Here is a 17,550-nt window from a genome sequence, read left to right on the forward strand (position 1 = left end):
CAGACTTTACATGATTAACAGTAATTCACAGGATTTAGCCATTGTTAAAGGAAAATGTCTATAGAGTTTTTACAGCTATCTGCAACGCTGTGTCAAGGCACTCTGTTCTGGATGACATGGGAAGTGCAGGCACTTCAAAATGAGTTTCAGCTCAAGTTACAGAGATGAGAGCAATGATGAGTAGGAATAAAATACCAAGGAAATTGATGAGAGATGGAGAAAGCATGAGGATATAAAATTCTTTAACCATTCAATTACAACTGCTGTCTGGAATCACCTAGGAAAAACTGCAACTGTACACTGGCAAAATACAATTAAAATGGTTTCTTTGCTGCAGCTGTCACGCTCTTCTAACATACTATGGGAGAAATGACAATCACAGTAAGGTGACACAGTTAAAATTTTTCTGAGATAACTTGAATGAAGGGATTTTTCTCAAAATGAAACTTGCTGGCAGTAGTCCAGATGAGTGGGAGGACGACGAGTGGGGGAGTGTGCATAAATATAGAAAATAATCTAATTAAATATGATGAAGAGTAGTCTCCCATTTATTCAGACTAATTTTTATATTTAACTGAAGACTGAATGCCTGTGATGCCATATTAACAGCCCCCATTGCTTCCATTACAAGCAGAAAAGACAAACTGTTAGAGCATCACTATTTGCATTTAATTCTCCAAATACTAATTTTGATGGTGCCTCAAAATGACAGTAGCTGTCCATGCACCTCAGAAAACAAATGACCCAGAAATGAGTTTTAAAGATAATGTGAACTGCACTGTAGAAGTTTGCAAACAGGTTCCATTACTAGATCCAGGCATTCTACTTACAAAACACATTTGTATTTATAAAGTTTGCTTGTTTTGGTTTAATTTCATTTTTCAGTTATATGCATCTCCCATGTAACTAAACTAGTGGCTGCAATAATGCATCTTAATATTTACACAACTTTCCTTTTATTCCTTACACTCATTGAGGAACTATTTCACATATCATTCTTCACGTAAGAAGAAAATCTAAAGTTGTGCAATCACCTTTACAAATGGAAGTGTAAAGCTGTTATAAGCTAGTATTCTTCCCACAAGTATTTACAAAAATGTTTCTTTCTCCACCCTTCTATGCATGGATGAAAGTGGAAAGTAACACTACTAAGCCTTGTTCTGCTCATGGCCACTGCGTCAATGGATTATTAAATAAAGGGTGACTTATCCTACTGCCCAGAGTATCCTAGACTAGATCTCTCCAGCAAATTATTCTGCTTGTTATTTTCACAAACCTACTATGAGAGTCTGTACCCCTAAAATGAAGGAAAGTAGTGAATATACTTTCCTACAGTTGCAATAGTTATATTTAATAAATCCACAAAATGCTATTAAGAATTCAGGGAAATTTTCTTGTTTTAATTGACAATTTCCCTACATATCCCAATAACTCAGAAGAGAACCACACTGATTTTGAATTAAAGTTAAAATGAAATAAAATTTAGATTGGCTGTTTATTATGTGAAATCAAAAGTAAGTAATGCACTGAAACTAGGAAAAAGATAGAACAACCTTTTGAACTCATAAGCAATTTGCTATGAACAAGAATAAGGGTTTTTTTAAATGGTTGTGATCTTACAATATATTTCTAATTCTTCGTTGAGAGATGGCTGCAAATCAAGTTCTACACACGGCATAGTTTCTTCCCATCTCACTCTACTTGCTGCAGCTTCTCTAATCACAGAAAAAATGGGTTGGGTTAGGAACCCTTGGGAATGGTGTGGGATGTGATCTAAGAGCCCGTAACCATCCACATAAATTGCATATCCCCCTTCAATGAGTAGAAATGCCTTCTCCTATGGCGAGAGACCTCTGTGTTGGCTCTAACCCATGGGTCAGGTTCACAGGGTTTTTACCTCAGAAGACCATTTATAAAATTTCACTCTACGTTGAATTTTTTTTCATGGTTGACATAAGCATGCTGTTGCTGCTCAAGATGATACCATTCCAAGTTGAACATCCATTAATAAACTCTAATCCAGCATAAAAACAAAATGAGCATTAGGTAGCTTTTGAACTCTATTTAGGCATGGAGCATGAAATTCTTCAATATGACTGAGGAGCTGTGATTAAGAAGTAACCTCAGTGGGTTCATGACACTTTGTGTTCATGCTAAAACATGGCTCAATCAAGTGAACATTCTAAAAGTTTTGTAATAATGAATAAAAGGGTTAGGAAGGGGAAAAAAGCAAATATTCTGCACATTTGTTTGATTTAAAAAAATGAGGAAAGTATAATTTTCTTTATTCCTTTTACAGAAGTGGCATTTAAAATGTACACACATTACACTGGCTCATAAATAAAACTTTTCAAAAAACTAAAAATTACCATAGTTGATACAGCTAAGAACTGTCTTTATATATTACAAAGTAGTAGGAAAAAATGATGAGTCTTGGTAAAAAGTGTATGAAAGTAGCATTTTCTTCATTTCAGAATTATTTATATGAAAAATTCCCAAGAACTTTTTGCACAGTATGGCAATTCCTAGTGCTACACAGATTATTCTAAACAACTACTGTTTCTTCAGTAACTCCACCAAATCTGATATCCAACAACATTACTTTATTTCTCTAGGATGAAATGTCCTATTATGTACAAAAGTTATTCTTCAGTTTGTCGCAATTTGTTAAAAACAGTGATCTATTGCCTATGGGTAGGAAATGTCTTGTCTCAATATGTGTTTTTCAGTGTCAGCCATACGTACGAATATTACAGAAATACTGAGAAGAGACAGTATTTGTAGGTTAAAATTGAAAATTTTCCTTCTTTTATAAACAATAATGCATACAATATGTAGCATACTTTTGTAAAAGGTCCTAAAACAACATATTCTAAAATGCAGTTCTCTCCCCACCACACCTGGTCTAGTTTCTAAGAAGCATAAATGGATGCGCTTTTCACAATGGACAATTAACTTCCTTTTGATTTCACATCAGTTAAATGACAGCAGCTATATACACAAGCATAGGCTTTCTTAGGCAAAATTAATCCAAAATAATCTGTACACCTGAGCCGGTACTTATAAGAAAACTGTGGTCAACAGCAGTGTTTAAGAAAGTAACAGAAAAGGTTTTTGCATAGGAGGGTGAGGTTACACCCAAGGAAAGCTTATCCATAATCAAATAAATTCCAGATCACTGAAGGACAAAATCGTGAATTAGTGCAAAGTCTAGTCAAAATGGGTACAGAGCTACAGAAACTAACTGCTGCTGGATTATGGTGTACCCATTACTGTCGTCAGCAGTGCAAACAACTGGTCAGAGAGCAGTGAAAAAAAACAAAAAACCACACACACACCCTAATCAAGCCCATTTTCCCTCGTTGGCTTAATTTTATACATCTTTCCCAGTACAGAAGACACCAAATGAAACACATTGCTTCTTTATTCTTCATTTAGCAATGGGCAACGAAAGTTCCTGCACAATTTCCTTTATCATCAATGTAAAAGTTGTGGCATCATTGTAGACTTTTTTTAGTTCATTAAAAATAAGTAAAATCATGTGTGGAGCTTTTCTGTACCTCCCCACTTTTCCTTCCTCCCTTCCTATCTCTGGATACTTACACTTCAGAACAAATCACAAAAATCTCACAAACATGTCAGCGAACATTCAAAAGACACCTACATGTGTGGAGAGACCAATGATCTCCATTTATTTTGTTTCAATATACATCCATATTTTGAATTTTTAATACAAAAAGAAAAAAATTAGAATCTGACAAATGTTTACAAACAAGATACCTTCAAATAGATTTTACTCATATCAGTCTGGTGCAGAGTAAATGACAACTTGTACTGTTATATTCAAGACAAAAATGTCTGTAGTCCATGACCACTTCAGCCCAACTTTTATGCAAGCTTAATTGTTTTCATCTACCATGAATGATAAACTCATTGTTGATTCCCAGTTTGTTTGTGCACATGTGTACATAGCAGCTCCTTTCATAGAAAGAAAAGACATCTAGAGGTCATCTTGTATTTTTACCTACAGGAATCATGGTAAGATACAGAATGGGTTACATATAACCAGGGCTAGGGGGTTTAAAAGAAAAAAATTAATCAGCTGACAAATGAGGGCAGCAATAAAAAAGCGTACTTTTGCAATAATAAATAAATACAGTCAAAAGTTCTCTGGGTGGACTTTAAACCAGCTTCTTCACTGAAGAACGGACGTGGCATTTCCATGGAGTTAGAACTTGACCCCATTCTACTGTATCTTCTTTTTCTTGTTTTTTCTCTCTCTTGTCCTTCAATAAAATGTTCTCCTGTTTCTGCTACAACAGCATAATTTGACCTCGACAAGAACACGATGTTGCTGATTTTCATTCTTTTGTCCTTTGGACAAAAATCAGGCAAGAATATAATCTGATGTGACTGATAAAAAAGCAGTTTACATCAAGATGCTGTCAGGACAACCTGACTAATAACTTCTGGCTTCCCATGTAAAAAAAGAATTTCAGACAACCAGATTCTTGCTGTTTGTGTTAGGGTAACACGTGAAACTTTAAGAAGCTGTAGACTGCAGTTTGTTGTTATGAGACCTGCAGAATGCAGAAAAAGTGAACAATTAAGCATCCCTCATTTAAAGGACCTTTTCTGCTCTAAGCAGATCCCAAGGGCCAGTCACTCAGCTGAGAAGGTGGCCATGTTGCTGTTCTATGTTTTGTAGACCGACAGAGAAAGAACCTATGATCTTCTGTTACACAGACACCTTTGATTTTGTACAAAAACTTGATGTTCAACTGGAATATCCCCAATCCCACATATCACTGAAAATATGTATGTATAATATCTGGCTAATTTACACAACTTTGGGAAGCTTGTGAATAAATGTGTATTTATTGGTAAGAACACAAATTTAAAACACTAATTGTTAGAATTTTGCAAATTCTATTTTGTAGGTTAATGGCTTTTATTATAGAAAGGAAATAATTGATCTTACATAGCTTCTATGAATATTATTGAACTTAAATAAATGGATACAGTATTCATCTTGTTTTCAAAGACTACAGCTAGCAAAAAATTATTGCCTCCACATAAAACTGTAAATACTTTACAGATCAACAGCAAATCTCTAGAGGTCCCTTCCAACTCTATGAGTCTATGATTCTAAATGTGGATTTAAAAAAAAAACAGTGATTGACACTGTTCAATGAAAAAGTAAGCAAAACATCCATTTCTGACTCCAGTTAGAAAGGTCACACTAAAGTTATCACAACCTGCAAAAATGAACATGTGTAGTTTAAATGAAGCACCAATGGGAGGTGGTGTCCAAATACAAATAAAACTTGGTAATAAAATAAAGGATGGAAATGAACGACTGACATTCTGAAGAAGTGTCACCTCAACTGTTGCTTTCCCTTGCACTGTGCATTCTCTCTTTTGGAAAACTACCCTGAAGGTAATGGAAACCCACCTTCCCAAAGACTATGGCTACCACTGTGAGCAGTAGCTTCTGGTGCTGCAATGATGGTATCTCCTCCCAGGCTTTGTGCAACTCATCTTTGGAGCCTGCTAAACCTTTCTGGGGATAAGCCAGAACATTCAGACAGAAACATCACTAGGAGCCCCTTGTGTGGAGCCTCGAAAGGGGAAGGAGTGACTCCAGTTGCTCAAAAACTGATATGGAATTTTTTCCACTAAAATGAATCCAAGGATGCCATTGAAAAAAACAAGACACTGAACTTGCACAATGGGATAGTCTTTAGCAACCACTTAATGCTCAACTGAAATCCACAGAATTTAAAACTACTCAACTTCAGTTCCTGCTCTGCCCCACTTATCATTTCAGCTGCATAATCCCTATAATGCGCAAAACCCCTCTTTCAGTATAATACAATGGGTCTGAACAAAACCATCTTCACAAGGATGCTTTTGATAAGTTCAGAGACAGCCAGAAATGAAATCATTTCTTATTTTGTTCCTTTAAAGATCTGGCTTAGTGGCAAAGGATCTGAGAGAAAATAGACTTTAAAAACTAGGACCTTAAAACATATGCCATGCCATGTTCACAAATATGTGTTAGGAATAAGGGTAGCTTACCTGCTTGCTTTGAATCCTTTTAGTTTCTGTACAAAGAAGGATTCAAGAACCTCTGCACACTGATAAAAAGGAGAGTCACTTGGATTGTAGTAACGACAGTTATCAAAAATTTTGGTCATGTCAGCCACAAATTCTGTCACTTTTTTGTAGTAACGGTTTAGTATTCTTTCCTCCATGGTGGAGAGGTCTTCAAAATGAGGAAATAGTAATAAAAACAAGATATCAGTAACCTATACAATTCTTATACCCTTAAAAACATGCAGGCAAAACACTGCTTGACTAAAACTTTATTAAGAATTGCTTTAGGGTGTTACGTAATGCAGCAGGGTGAGAAGCCAAATAGAATAAGAGAGTACGACCATTAGTATTTTCTTTCATTCATTCATTAAAATATTTATATCCTGCTTTTCCTCATGGCTGAAAACAGTTTACATATCACAATGTAAAGCATACAGAATGAAATAAACCCCCAACCTGCCCTCCTCTTTCTGTGCAACTGATAAGCACAATTATGAATATTCTCTCTCTGTGTGTTTCTTTTTAGGATGCCATGATTCCTTTATGGAGAATTTAATGAGCTCACTTGCATTCCAATTAGAGACCACTTGAAGTTGACATTCTTAAAATCCTGCCTTTGTTTCCCTTTCTTAAATTACTCTGAGCAAAGAATACATACAAACATGCTTAATTTGTAGCTCATTTGGCATATGCAGCTTGCTTGTTATTTCATTTCAGAACCTTGTTAAGATATGTCAATTAGTTGCCACCCATGTGCATATCCAGCACACAGAGAACAAACTGTGACAAAGGATCCAGTTTTATAACCAGCATAGTAAGCACAAAGAACTGAAAGCAGAAAGCAGCTGAAAGGAAATGTAGGTGTTGTAAGAATGGGAAGAGGGAGCAGACAGAGAGAAATAATTCACAATCTTGCCTCTTAGTCATGCAGAGTATTTATTTATTTATTTATGGGGATTTCTATCCTGCCTCCCCTGCAAACAGGCTCAGGGTGGGTCACAGCAGACTAACAAAACAGGTAAAAACAATCCGTATTACCCAAAGTTAAAACCAAAACCAAATTGACAATTATGGTGAGCTAAAATTTAACAAGGCCAACGGCATCACAGGAGTGTAGTGCAGGGTTCCTGCATATCAAGTAGGTGGGCCCAGGCTAATTCCTTTAGTTATCGATAAGCTGGTGTAGTCCATAATACAGGTGAGTTCGAGCACAGGAGGTCAATGTAATCAGACACCCACTGCCTCAACCAAACGCCTGGGAAGTACACCTGTTTTACCTGTCCACCATTTTCTGTGGAAATGCAGTAGGTTCTGCAGGGCCCTGATCTCATTTGGAAGCATGTTTCACCAGGCTGGAGTCACAGCTAAAAAAGCCCTGGCTCTGGTTGAGGCTAAATGGATGTCTTTTGGGCCAGGGACAACCAGAAGGTGATGTTCTGAGTGTGACTACGAGGGATGTCTGGGGAGAGGAAGTACTGCGAGTAATGTAAGATATTGTAGGAATGTAAGATGGAGAAATAACATGAGTTATATTACAAAATGAAAAAAATTATTTTAAAAAAGGAAGTACTGCAAGGATGTTGGTTCCTGATCACATAGGGCCTTAAAGGTTAACGCCATAACCTTGAACCTGAGTAGAAATAGATCAGTTTCTCAAAACTATATTGTCTCCCTCAACATTCACTCTGCACTTCCATTCTATTTGGACTAACAATCCTTATTAAATAAAGTATTCCTCAGGGCTGCTGCACAAATGTATTTCTGTTTTAAACATAAATGCATGTATAGGTTTTCTATAAAAACTCAAGGTAATCTTCAGAGTGTAAACTACTAAATCAATGTGTCAACATGAAATAAGCAACAACACAGCCTCTAAAAACACAGCACTAATAAAACCAGATATTGCTTTCAGAAACCGAGGTTTTTCCATCCAGCACAATGGGCCTAAGGAAGACACCTGGGCAAGTTTCTCTACAAAGGTTGCTTCACAGTGGAGGAACTATGGCAGAACTACACTCTCATAGGTCTGTACATGTGCAACATTTCCCTACATGAATACAGGGCAACTGGTTGGCTGCTGTGGAAAACACTATGCTGGACTAGATGGACCAATGGTCTGACCCAGCAGTTTCTACTTATGCTTACTTGTGAAGTGAGAAGCTGATACTAACTTAGAATCTATCAAATTTTGAGTAGAATACTTCCATTATAAACATTTACAGATCTCTCTCACAATAAATATACAAAAGAGTCAGCTATTCATTACACAATGATTCTTCTAACCTAAAGTATTCTTTGTGAGTTTAGTATTAATTTGAAAATAACAATAATGATAATATATAGCATCTACAACTAAGCATTCTACAAAAATGGCTTTTAAGAGACAGATCCTTGTAATCTGGCTATCAAATGATAACTAAGGGGACAGAAGAAACCAGCAAACCCAGATGACCACCTACCCATAGGTTCTTTGATGACACCGTAATAATCTGGAGCATCATTGGGATCTACTGGTTCTAGAAACGGCCATGCCATCTTGTGAGTCTGTTTGGAAAAGGTGGCAAACACATTATTTCACTCACTGAATCAAACCCTTTCACACCTCTTAAGCCTAGAACATGTGAGCTCCCGCCATACAAAAATGGCGCAGAAGTAGAAATATAAAGGTCTGAAAAATAATGGAAACAGCATTATTTTCTCCTGAAGGCTTTTTTCAAGTTTTCCAATGGAAAAACTGCAAATTTAGCTGAATGATGAAAACAACTTTTGTGGAGTTTTTTTTTTCTTTTATGGAATTAGTCAAATGCTTTTTAATACAAGGTTATGCTTACTCAGAATGTGTAGTATGAAAATTTTCATTTAAGACAATCTACACCATTAGATAATGCTAATAGGGTTGCTGTGTTAGTCACAGCAAAATGAAAGTCCAGAGACACCTAAGGACTAATAACATTTATTCCAGCAGAAACATTTTGAAGCTGACTTCTGTTTGTTAATGTCTCTCCACTTCTACTCTTCCTCTTGATAGATAACTGCTATGAATTTACATGAATCCTTCGGCTTGACTGAAATAAGTCGTGACTGAAATAAGTCCTTCAGATGCCACTGGACTTTTTTTTTCATTTTCCTATGTAGACTAGACATATACAAGGTATTTTCAAGCACATATTTTTTAAATATGAATAATGTTGTCCACAACTAATATGCATTATGACAATACACCATGGCTTTTTTTGAGCAGGAACGCAGTTCTGGCTGGCTTGGCACCAGGGGGTGAGGCCTAATATGCAAATGAGTTCTTGTTGGGCTTTTTCTATATAAAAAGCCCTGCAATACACTATTGAAAAATTAAGTGCTTTCAACGTTAAAAAGTTTGATTTAATATCCAAATATGCTGCAACCCAAGATGACTCTTTTCATCCAAAAGCACTTACTTTTATTTACTATAAAATATGTGTTCTCTATGTTCAACTTCTATTGCTTCTTACCTCTCACATGGCAAAAATTAAGACACACATGCCAAGGAAGCAGTTTGCATCTTCCTCTCTCTAATACTGGGTATCTTTGCAAGTTTGCTTGCAGAAAAAAGGCAGTTATTCTTTAAATTTCATAAATGTGCTAAATAGTACAATTGTATATGCTTAGTTATAAATCATGCCTTTTATGTTGTTAAAGCGGTAAAATAAATTTAGCCTTGCTAAGGAAGTAGGTATTGCATGTATTTCCATGGTTTCAGGAGGTATCTGTCAGTCTCTTTCAGGAGTGCCTTTCACCTTCAAAAACTAATCAGATTCTATCACCATCACCATCTAGTGCAAGTCCCTTTAAGTGTGCTTATTCTTACCTGTAATGAACGTAGGACTCTTTTCAGCCCCTCATAATCTTTATCCGTCAAGGGACTGAGTATGGTCATGGCATCCTCAGTTGACTGACACTGTGGACAGACATACTCATCAATGAGATCTGCCTCACTTTGCAGAATACCAACGCAGCGCCCATGATACCAGTTCTGACATCGGTCGCAGCCAATGTAAAATCTGTAAGATTCCAAAGAAAGCTGTTTAATGTCTTTTCTTCTGCATGAAAATCTTCCATTTGGTTTAAAGAATAACTGTATTACATTTAAACATGCTTCTTGAATTTTGCACATGCTAACTAAGCTATCAATTTATTAACAAAAAATAAACAATAGTGAAGTAAAATTGCCAGTATCACCATTCTCAATGATAATTAATTTCAAGCAAATTAATTCTCTTCAGCCATAAGCAATTCTGAAGCTAAAAGGAACAAAACAGAGTTTAAAAAGCAAACATTCTGCAATTAGAATTGTTATCACAGGTTTATCCTCTGTTTAACAGTTTTTCGCATGTTCATAGACATTTGTAACAGAGACTCCTGCAATATTTTATGAAAGAAAGTACACATAATAGACTTCTCAATAGTATCCAGATACCTCTTATAACCATTTCTCTAGTCTAAATCAAACACAACACTGAATGCAATAAATTAGGAGCTCTGGCCACTGGTGATATTTTGTCAGAACTTTGTTGCAACAGGTCAGTGAATTCTTTAATTAATAGCCTTCTTTAATTATGATGTTTTATTAACAATAAAGCCTCCTTTCCCATGTGTATTAAGCATACATGATTCACAGCAACATTTCAGAGATTACTTTCTTTTTAAAAGTCACATCGCTAGATAAAACATGTGGAACAATAATGTTTTGTTCAAGATACAAACTCAGAGCAGTTTGCTACCTAAATATTCAATAAGAGGTTCTTGTCAGAACTCACTGTGACTCATCATAAGGTGTTCTGCAGATACAGTACAATTCCTCACTGCTGCCCTCTTGTGCCCGTTTACAATCATTACAGATGTACACATCCATTTTCTTAGCCTCCTTTTCTGTGATGCCAACACATTCTCCATGATACCAGTTAGTACAAAGATCACAGCCAATATAGAACCTAAAAGTATTCACAATGAAAATGACAATGTAATTGTCATTTCAAATGGCATGGCACTTGCTAACCTCTTCTCTTAAATTGTCTGACTTGATTTCCCAACCTTGCTGCACTTCTAAATCTAACATCTGATACTGATGTAGTGCACATAATTCTCTGGTGTCTATTTTGTAGACAATTGGATTAAAAAGGTCAATCAATATGCACTTAACTCTGAAAAATGCAAATGTCTCCACTGTGAACGCACAAAGACAAGGTCAAAGAAAAAGGCCTACATTTTCAAAACTGTAGCTGACAAGCCACTTGAACACAATTAAGATTTGAAAATGTAGCTTTCAGTTTTAAAAAGACAATCAAAGCGCACACACAACTAGAAATTACAGGTACACTAAAAGGAGCATGCATACCAGCCATGTGTAAAATACATATTGGTATAACATGACATGAAGAAAAATGGACAAGTGAATGCAAACTGTAAATTTCTGCCTGAAAACAATGGAATGTGACACTTTAAACTGAAAAAAATGTAAACCATTGCTTTCAGAATATCTATACTGACAACACTATGCCACAGGCCGCAAAGTTTAAAGAAAAACTTCAGTTCCGATGATAGCCTCACAAAACCAAGAGTTTTCAAATCTATCAAAACTCCAAGGAATATCTGCTGGCACAAGACCAATTTGTGGGAGGGTGAGGGTTAGCAATTTCTGACAATTCCCTTCTTCCACTGTAGCTGTCAACCCTACACCCAGTGGAGTTCCTGGGAGCCCCAGAATACCAAGGGCAGCATTTTGAGAGCATGGGACATACAACTGGAGGTTATTAAAGATCCACCTTTATGCCCAGCTGAATTATGGTGGAGAGATGAGCTTAGCTGATGGAATACGTCCTCAGGGTGACCTCCAGTTCACTACTCCACTTTTGAATAGCATTTTAATTAACATTTTTATTAATCTACCTGTAGGGTGGTTGATTCTAACCCCAAACATTGCTGCACTGCTACACAATAACCATTATCTTCGTAAAAAATTGGCTTTGTTATAGTCATGGAACATATGTCTGACGAAAATCTCCATCAAGCACTACTAGATTCTTCAGTGTATAGTTGAATGTTTCTCTGATACAAGATCTTCAGATTATCCCTTTCTTCCTGCTTGTGTTCTACTGCAGACAACAGCTACTTTCTAAATACCTTTGCCACAGGAAGGTCTGACTAAAGCAAACTTATTATGTTAATAAGCCTGGAGAATAAGCCTTAGCTCAAACTAGGGGTATGCAATTCTTTTTAATTTGGTATTTTTTTTTGTTTGGGTCCATTATACCGCCCCCCCCCCCAAAAGAAACCCCAAAAAACAAATTCGGTATTTTGGAAAAATCCTGGATTCCAATACCAGTATGGTATTCAGATCAAGGATTTTTTTTGGAAAACCCAATTTTTGAGGGGTCCCCAAGAAGATAAAATACAAGATTTTTTTCTCTTTTTTTAAAAAAGCCAGCCTGATCCTGAGGCTTGGCTTCTCCTGCAGTCTGGTTTAAACTGCACTACAGGAGAAGTCAGCCTCAGGATCTGCATGGCATGGGGAGATCTCTCCCCGGTCACCTTCTCTTGCAGCTCAGTTTAAACTGGGCTGCACAAAAAGCAAGCCCCAAGCTAAGCCCACAGGAATAGTCTGCTCCCCACTGCACAGCCGATCCTGATCCTCGGGTTGTCTTCTGCAGTCCATTTAACCTTTTTTATTATTTATTTTTTACTTCACATTTCTATCGTGCCCTTCCCAAATGGGCTTAGGGAGGGTCACATCAAAGAGACTGCTGTAAAAGCCTGACAAAGAGCTGAGAGGTGGGAGCAATCTGCTCCTGCCTCTCATCTGTTATCAGATCTACCAGTAATTCCTGAATATATCCAGGATTTTTTTCCCCTAGAGAGAACCCGGATACATTTGGGATGCCAAATGTTTTTGGTTCAGGTAGATATGAACACATATCCCTAGTTCACACATTTTCCCTGTCCTCTCTTTATATTTAAATACTTGAAACACTTCTATAGCAGGCTGTACACGGTCATTACCTCCATACCACAAACTGCATCTTGTTTCCTGCCCTCCAGGCCAGAATTAAACCACAGTTTGGATGGGAAAGCCTATTTTGCTTGAGCCAAACCAGCCACTGCTAATGCCAGTACAATTTGGCTTGACTGCTTTGTTTGCCTTACTGTCCACGAAGATTTTAAATACTAAAAGCATTATATAGGCTTGTGCTGCATGCCAGAGTCCTAGGCCATCTTCTTAGAGTGTTTACACAGAGCACAGTTCTATATGATAACATATCTAGAATGTAGCATGATTTTTAAAAGACATTTCCATCTCATGAAACTAAAAACAGTACACCAACATGAGACATTAATGTAACTAAATATAGCGTGTGGGATCTAGTACAAAATTTCTACTTGTGCTAGAGCTCTTGTGCAAGAAAACTTGGTACAAGTTGATCTTCCTGCTCTGACCTGGATGACCCCAGACTACCCTGATCTCGTCAATTTTGGAAGATGAAATAGGGCTGGCCCTGATTAGTACTTGGATGGGAGACCATACAGGAAATCCAAGACTGCTACGCAGAGGCAGGCAATGGCATACCATGTCTGAATGTCTTTTGCCTTAAAAATCCCAGAAAGTTGCCTTAAGTTGGCTGCGATTTGATGGCACTTTCTACCATCAATCTTATTGTATTCCCACATACATTTCCACTTGTGCAAGATCTTGTGCAACCAATTTCTGGGTGCTATACTATATTAGGGATGTTCTGAATGTCACCACAAATATGTTCAACAGCTGATTGTACTATATTCAAAAGTATTGATCAGATACAATCTATTAAGTTCATACTGGACAGCAATAAACATTGACCAAACTGGTTTGCATAAAACTGCAAATGTGCAAAGATGCAGCAGTTTCAAATGAACCGGTGGCCATTAGCATCTTGGGGGGGTGGATTGATGTCCACACTAGGGGTGCTTTCTAATCCTTCCACACACGCATCTTTTCTGTGTTTGGGGAAAGCTGAAATGTGGCAAAGTTAGAGATCAGAGGGTTCAGATCTCTGTTGTATTCCAACCTTCCCCAAACTTGGTAATGGGTGTGTGTGGGGGGGGGGGGACAGAAACTCACTCTCAGTGAGCACAAAGCACTGGATCCATGCTTTTAACTGTGGTGTGCTGTCATGGATGAGATATGCAATCTTCTAAAGAGTTTTGGGTAGCCTCCTGTAAAATCATGTAAACATCATGAGATCAGTAGTTCAGTTTCATGTTTTTGTACTATTTCAGCTTTGCAAAGCAGTGGGTTCATGTTTTGTTCTGGGTTTCTTTTTTTGGTGCTCCCTATAGACCAAGCCGCAATACAATGGCTGTTTTGTTTTGATTCTGTGTAAAAATTCCATGAATCCTTGAGGATTCCTTTAAAAACTATCTAGATCTGAATTTACCCCCTCCCGCACACGCAGTGATGGGGAGGGTGGATTAGAAGCCCACTTCTAGCCAAGTTTCTAATCCACCCCACCTCCAAAACAGCTGGATTTGAGGAAAACTGACGCCCAGCAAAGTTAGAGACCTAAAGTGTCTGTCTGTCTGGCATTCACAGAGTGAGAGCATGCATGCAGAAAAAGTCAATTGCACTGTATGGTTAAGAAGGAACACAGTGAAGCAACCTGTCAAACTCCAACAAACATATCAATGAACCAACTACCCCAAAACTAGGGGCAACAGGACAAGTGCCAAACTGGCAGGTGTTTATGCATTCTGTATTACATAGGGAGGAAACTATTAGGTGTTGCACAAGATCCTGTACAAGCAGAACTGCACTAAGTCCATTTATATTTCCACTTGCACGTTGCTGGATCCAAGCCACTGAGTTACTTTGAACATTATCTGATCTCCTTAGAAACCATCTGAGAGTACAGAACTGAAGAATAAATACCCTTCTTATCTCTTATATCATTGTATTTAAAATATGTTTATATAAAACTAATCCATTCACTTATAGGTAAGTCTATTTAAAACTAATAGAAGATGTAGAGAGGAAGAATCTAGCGGATTATGCCCAGTGTTATTGTCTTTCTTTCCAAACAGCGAAATTAATTTCTAATCTATTACTTAAGCGGCACAGTTTACCTATACTGAATTTTGTAATAAAGAAAGGTTAATCACAAAGTTAGGACCTAACTTCTGTAAAAAGTTTGTTTGTTCACTCTGCTAGAACACAGCTGTCATCGTTTAATCTCTAGATTTACTAAAATCCATGAAAAAGTCCTACTGTAAACCAGGTTCTAAACAGTGTTCAATATAATACCAACCAAAGAGGCTGCAGAACACAATTATATGCAACAGAAAGTACGTGCACTGGTAAAGCCCTCTATAAAATACAGTTTAAGACATGGCAGACTAAATATGGGCCTCTACCATCCATAAATATGCTACAGTCATCAGCAGTATATAACTTTCCAAAATTGGCTGTAGAATGCTATAGAAATTAGTGCTGAGCAAGCAATTTAAAAGGCAGAAATGAAAATTTCATCTACGACCACAATATCGAAGTGAAATGTCAATTCTGAATTCTTACTAAAAGTAAATTTTGTAAATGAAGCATGCTTTCACTAAAAGGAATGTTTGGATAACAACATTTAATACTTGGCTTCCCAAATCCAAGTGACTACAAGTCAAAAGCTATCAAGCAATTCTGCCAAGAAAAGGCTAATGTTTTCAAATTATTTTATTTATTAATTAAATCCACTTTGTATACCGATCCTCCCTGTAAACAGGCCTCAGGGCGGTGTACAACAACAGATAAAACATCCGTATGCATACTAAGGTTAAAACGTTGAAATTCCAATAAAATTCCCATAATCAACTTAATTAGATGGCAGTTAGAATTTCTAGTTGTCCCACTACCTCGTGGGGCTGGGTGGGTTTAAGAGTACCAGCCAGGTGGACATTGCTGTTGACATTGACATTGGAGGCATTGCTGTCGTCAACCAAATGCTTGGCGGAACATCTCTACCTTACAGGCCCTGCAAACTGCATTAAGTCCCGTAGGGCATGGATGTTATTCAGCAGAGAGTTTCACCAGGTTGGCGACAAGACCCTGGTTGAGGACAGCCGGATATCTCTCAGATTGGGGATAACAAGTTAAGTTCTTATCTGCAGACTGCAATGCTCTTGGGTGTGGGGAGGAGTATACCAGGAGGTACTCATTCAATAATGTTTATTATTATTAGAATGAAATCTTTTTAGAGTGAACTACAGTTTATTTTGTAAGTACCTTGATGTACCCAAAATATCTGGCTTTAAAAGAACCAAATAAAAAATTTATTATGTTATTAAATAACATGAAGAAATAGCTTAAATATTGTACAAAATGTACACTAACTTGGAATCTCTCTTGCAAAATTACAGAATAAATGCTTATTTGCTAAATGGGAAACTACAACAAACAAGTATCTTTCAAGAATGCACACAGTCTAGTGGGGGGAAAAACTAGCCAATAATTCCTTGATTCTGAAGCAGAGGTAAAAAAACAACAGAAAAAATATAAGCAAATTAAAAGGTGTGCAATGTGAGAGAAGTCATACAATGGAAACATGCAAATGGATAAGATATGAGTCACGAAAGGTAATAGACTGGCACTGAAAAATAGAATCCTGAATATTTAAATCTTCAGTACCTTCTTAGTGATTGCATAAGCTTCTGATATTCAGAACTTCCAACCCCACTTCTTTTAGCTGTCTCCACCACTAAATTAAAGTTAAGCAACTAAATATACTAAAGCTAAACTAAAGCATGAAATGGACTTTCAACGTGCACTACTCACTTAGATTCATCATACGGTGTCTTGCAGATGCAGTAAAGTTTTGTGTCCTTCTTGGATTCCTTTGAGGTAGTAGAAATCATTTTCTTTTTCTTAGATTTTGAAGATGAAGAATCCTTCTCCTCCTCTCGTTTTCTCTTGTGGGATGAAATGGAAGTTGTGACTATGGCTGTTGATGCAACATTGGCAGTGTGTGGTGGTGGTGGTGGTGGAGGTGGTGGAGGCGGTGGTGGTGGAGGAGGAGGAGGAGGAGGAGGTAAGGCAGCAGCTGCAGCCGCTGCCTGGGCCCTTTCTTTTTCTTTCTTAATTTTTGCTAGGTCTTTCTTTAGCTCTTCCTAAGAAAAACAAAGTAAAAAAGTGAGCCATAAGGTCCATCTTGATTTCAAAATTACATCTGTATAAAACCCAGTTATGTAAAATGTATGAAAGCAGTCAACTTGACTGTAGTAGGGTGATTTAAATTCAAATCTCATGAACTCCCTCTCCCTCATGAGAATTCAAATCTCATGAACTATGTGATTCTTGTAACACGAGATTTCCAAAAGTAAGTGAAAGAAGCTGATCAGCTTACTTCAAACAAAGAGAACATGGTAAATATGAAATCCAAGGCATGAGGTAACTTGATAACA

At 37.2% G+C, this 17,550-nt stretch overlaps 1 protein-coding gene across 1 annotated transcript in view; it reads right to left on the minus strand.

The window, feature by feature from the left end:
* Window positions 1–3,663: 3,663 nt before the first annotated feature.
* The window catches only part of BPTF (bromodomain PHD finger transcription factor), a 91,357-nt gene continuing 77,470 nt past the window's right edge, over window positions 3,664–17,550 (minus strand). Inside the window, exons 27-32 of the mRNA XM_060252856.1 lie at window positions 16,925–17,256; window positions 10,893–11,066; window positions 9,944–10,136; window positions 8,559–8,643; window positions 6,082–6,268; window positions 3,664–4,580 (exon numbers count right to left, since the gene is read on the minus strand). Of these exons, the coding sequence (XP_060108839.1) occupies window positions 4,544–4,580; window positions 6,082–6,268; window positions 8,559–8,643; window positions 9,944–10,136; window positions 10,893–11,066; window positions 16,925–17,256 (1,008 nt within the window). The 3' untranslated portion in view covers window positions 3,664–4,543. The remainder of the gene's footprint in view (window positions 4,581–6,081; window positions 6,269–8,558; window positions 8,644–9,943; window positions 10,137–10,892; window positions 11,067–16,924; window positions 17,257–17,550) is intronic.

This window comes from Heteronotia binoei, chromosome 13 (assembly GCF_032191835.1).
Source record: "Heteronotia binoei isolate CCM8104 ecotype False Entrance Well chromosome 13, APGP_CSIRO_Hbin_v1, whole genome shotgun sequence".
Lineage (NCBI taxonomy): Eukaryota > Metazoa > Chordata > Lepidosauria > Squamata > Gekkonidae > Heteronotia > Heteronotia binoei.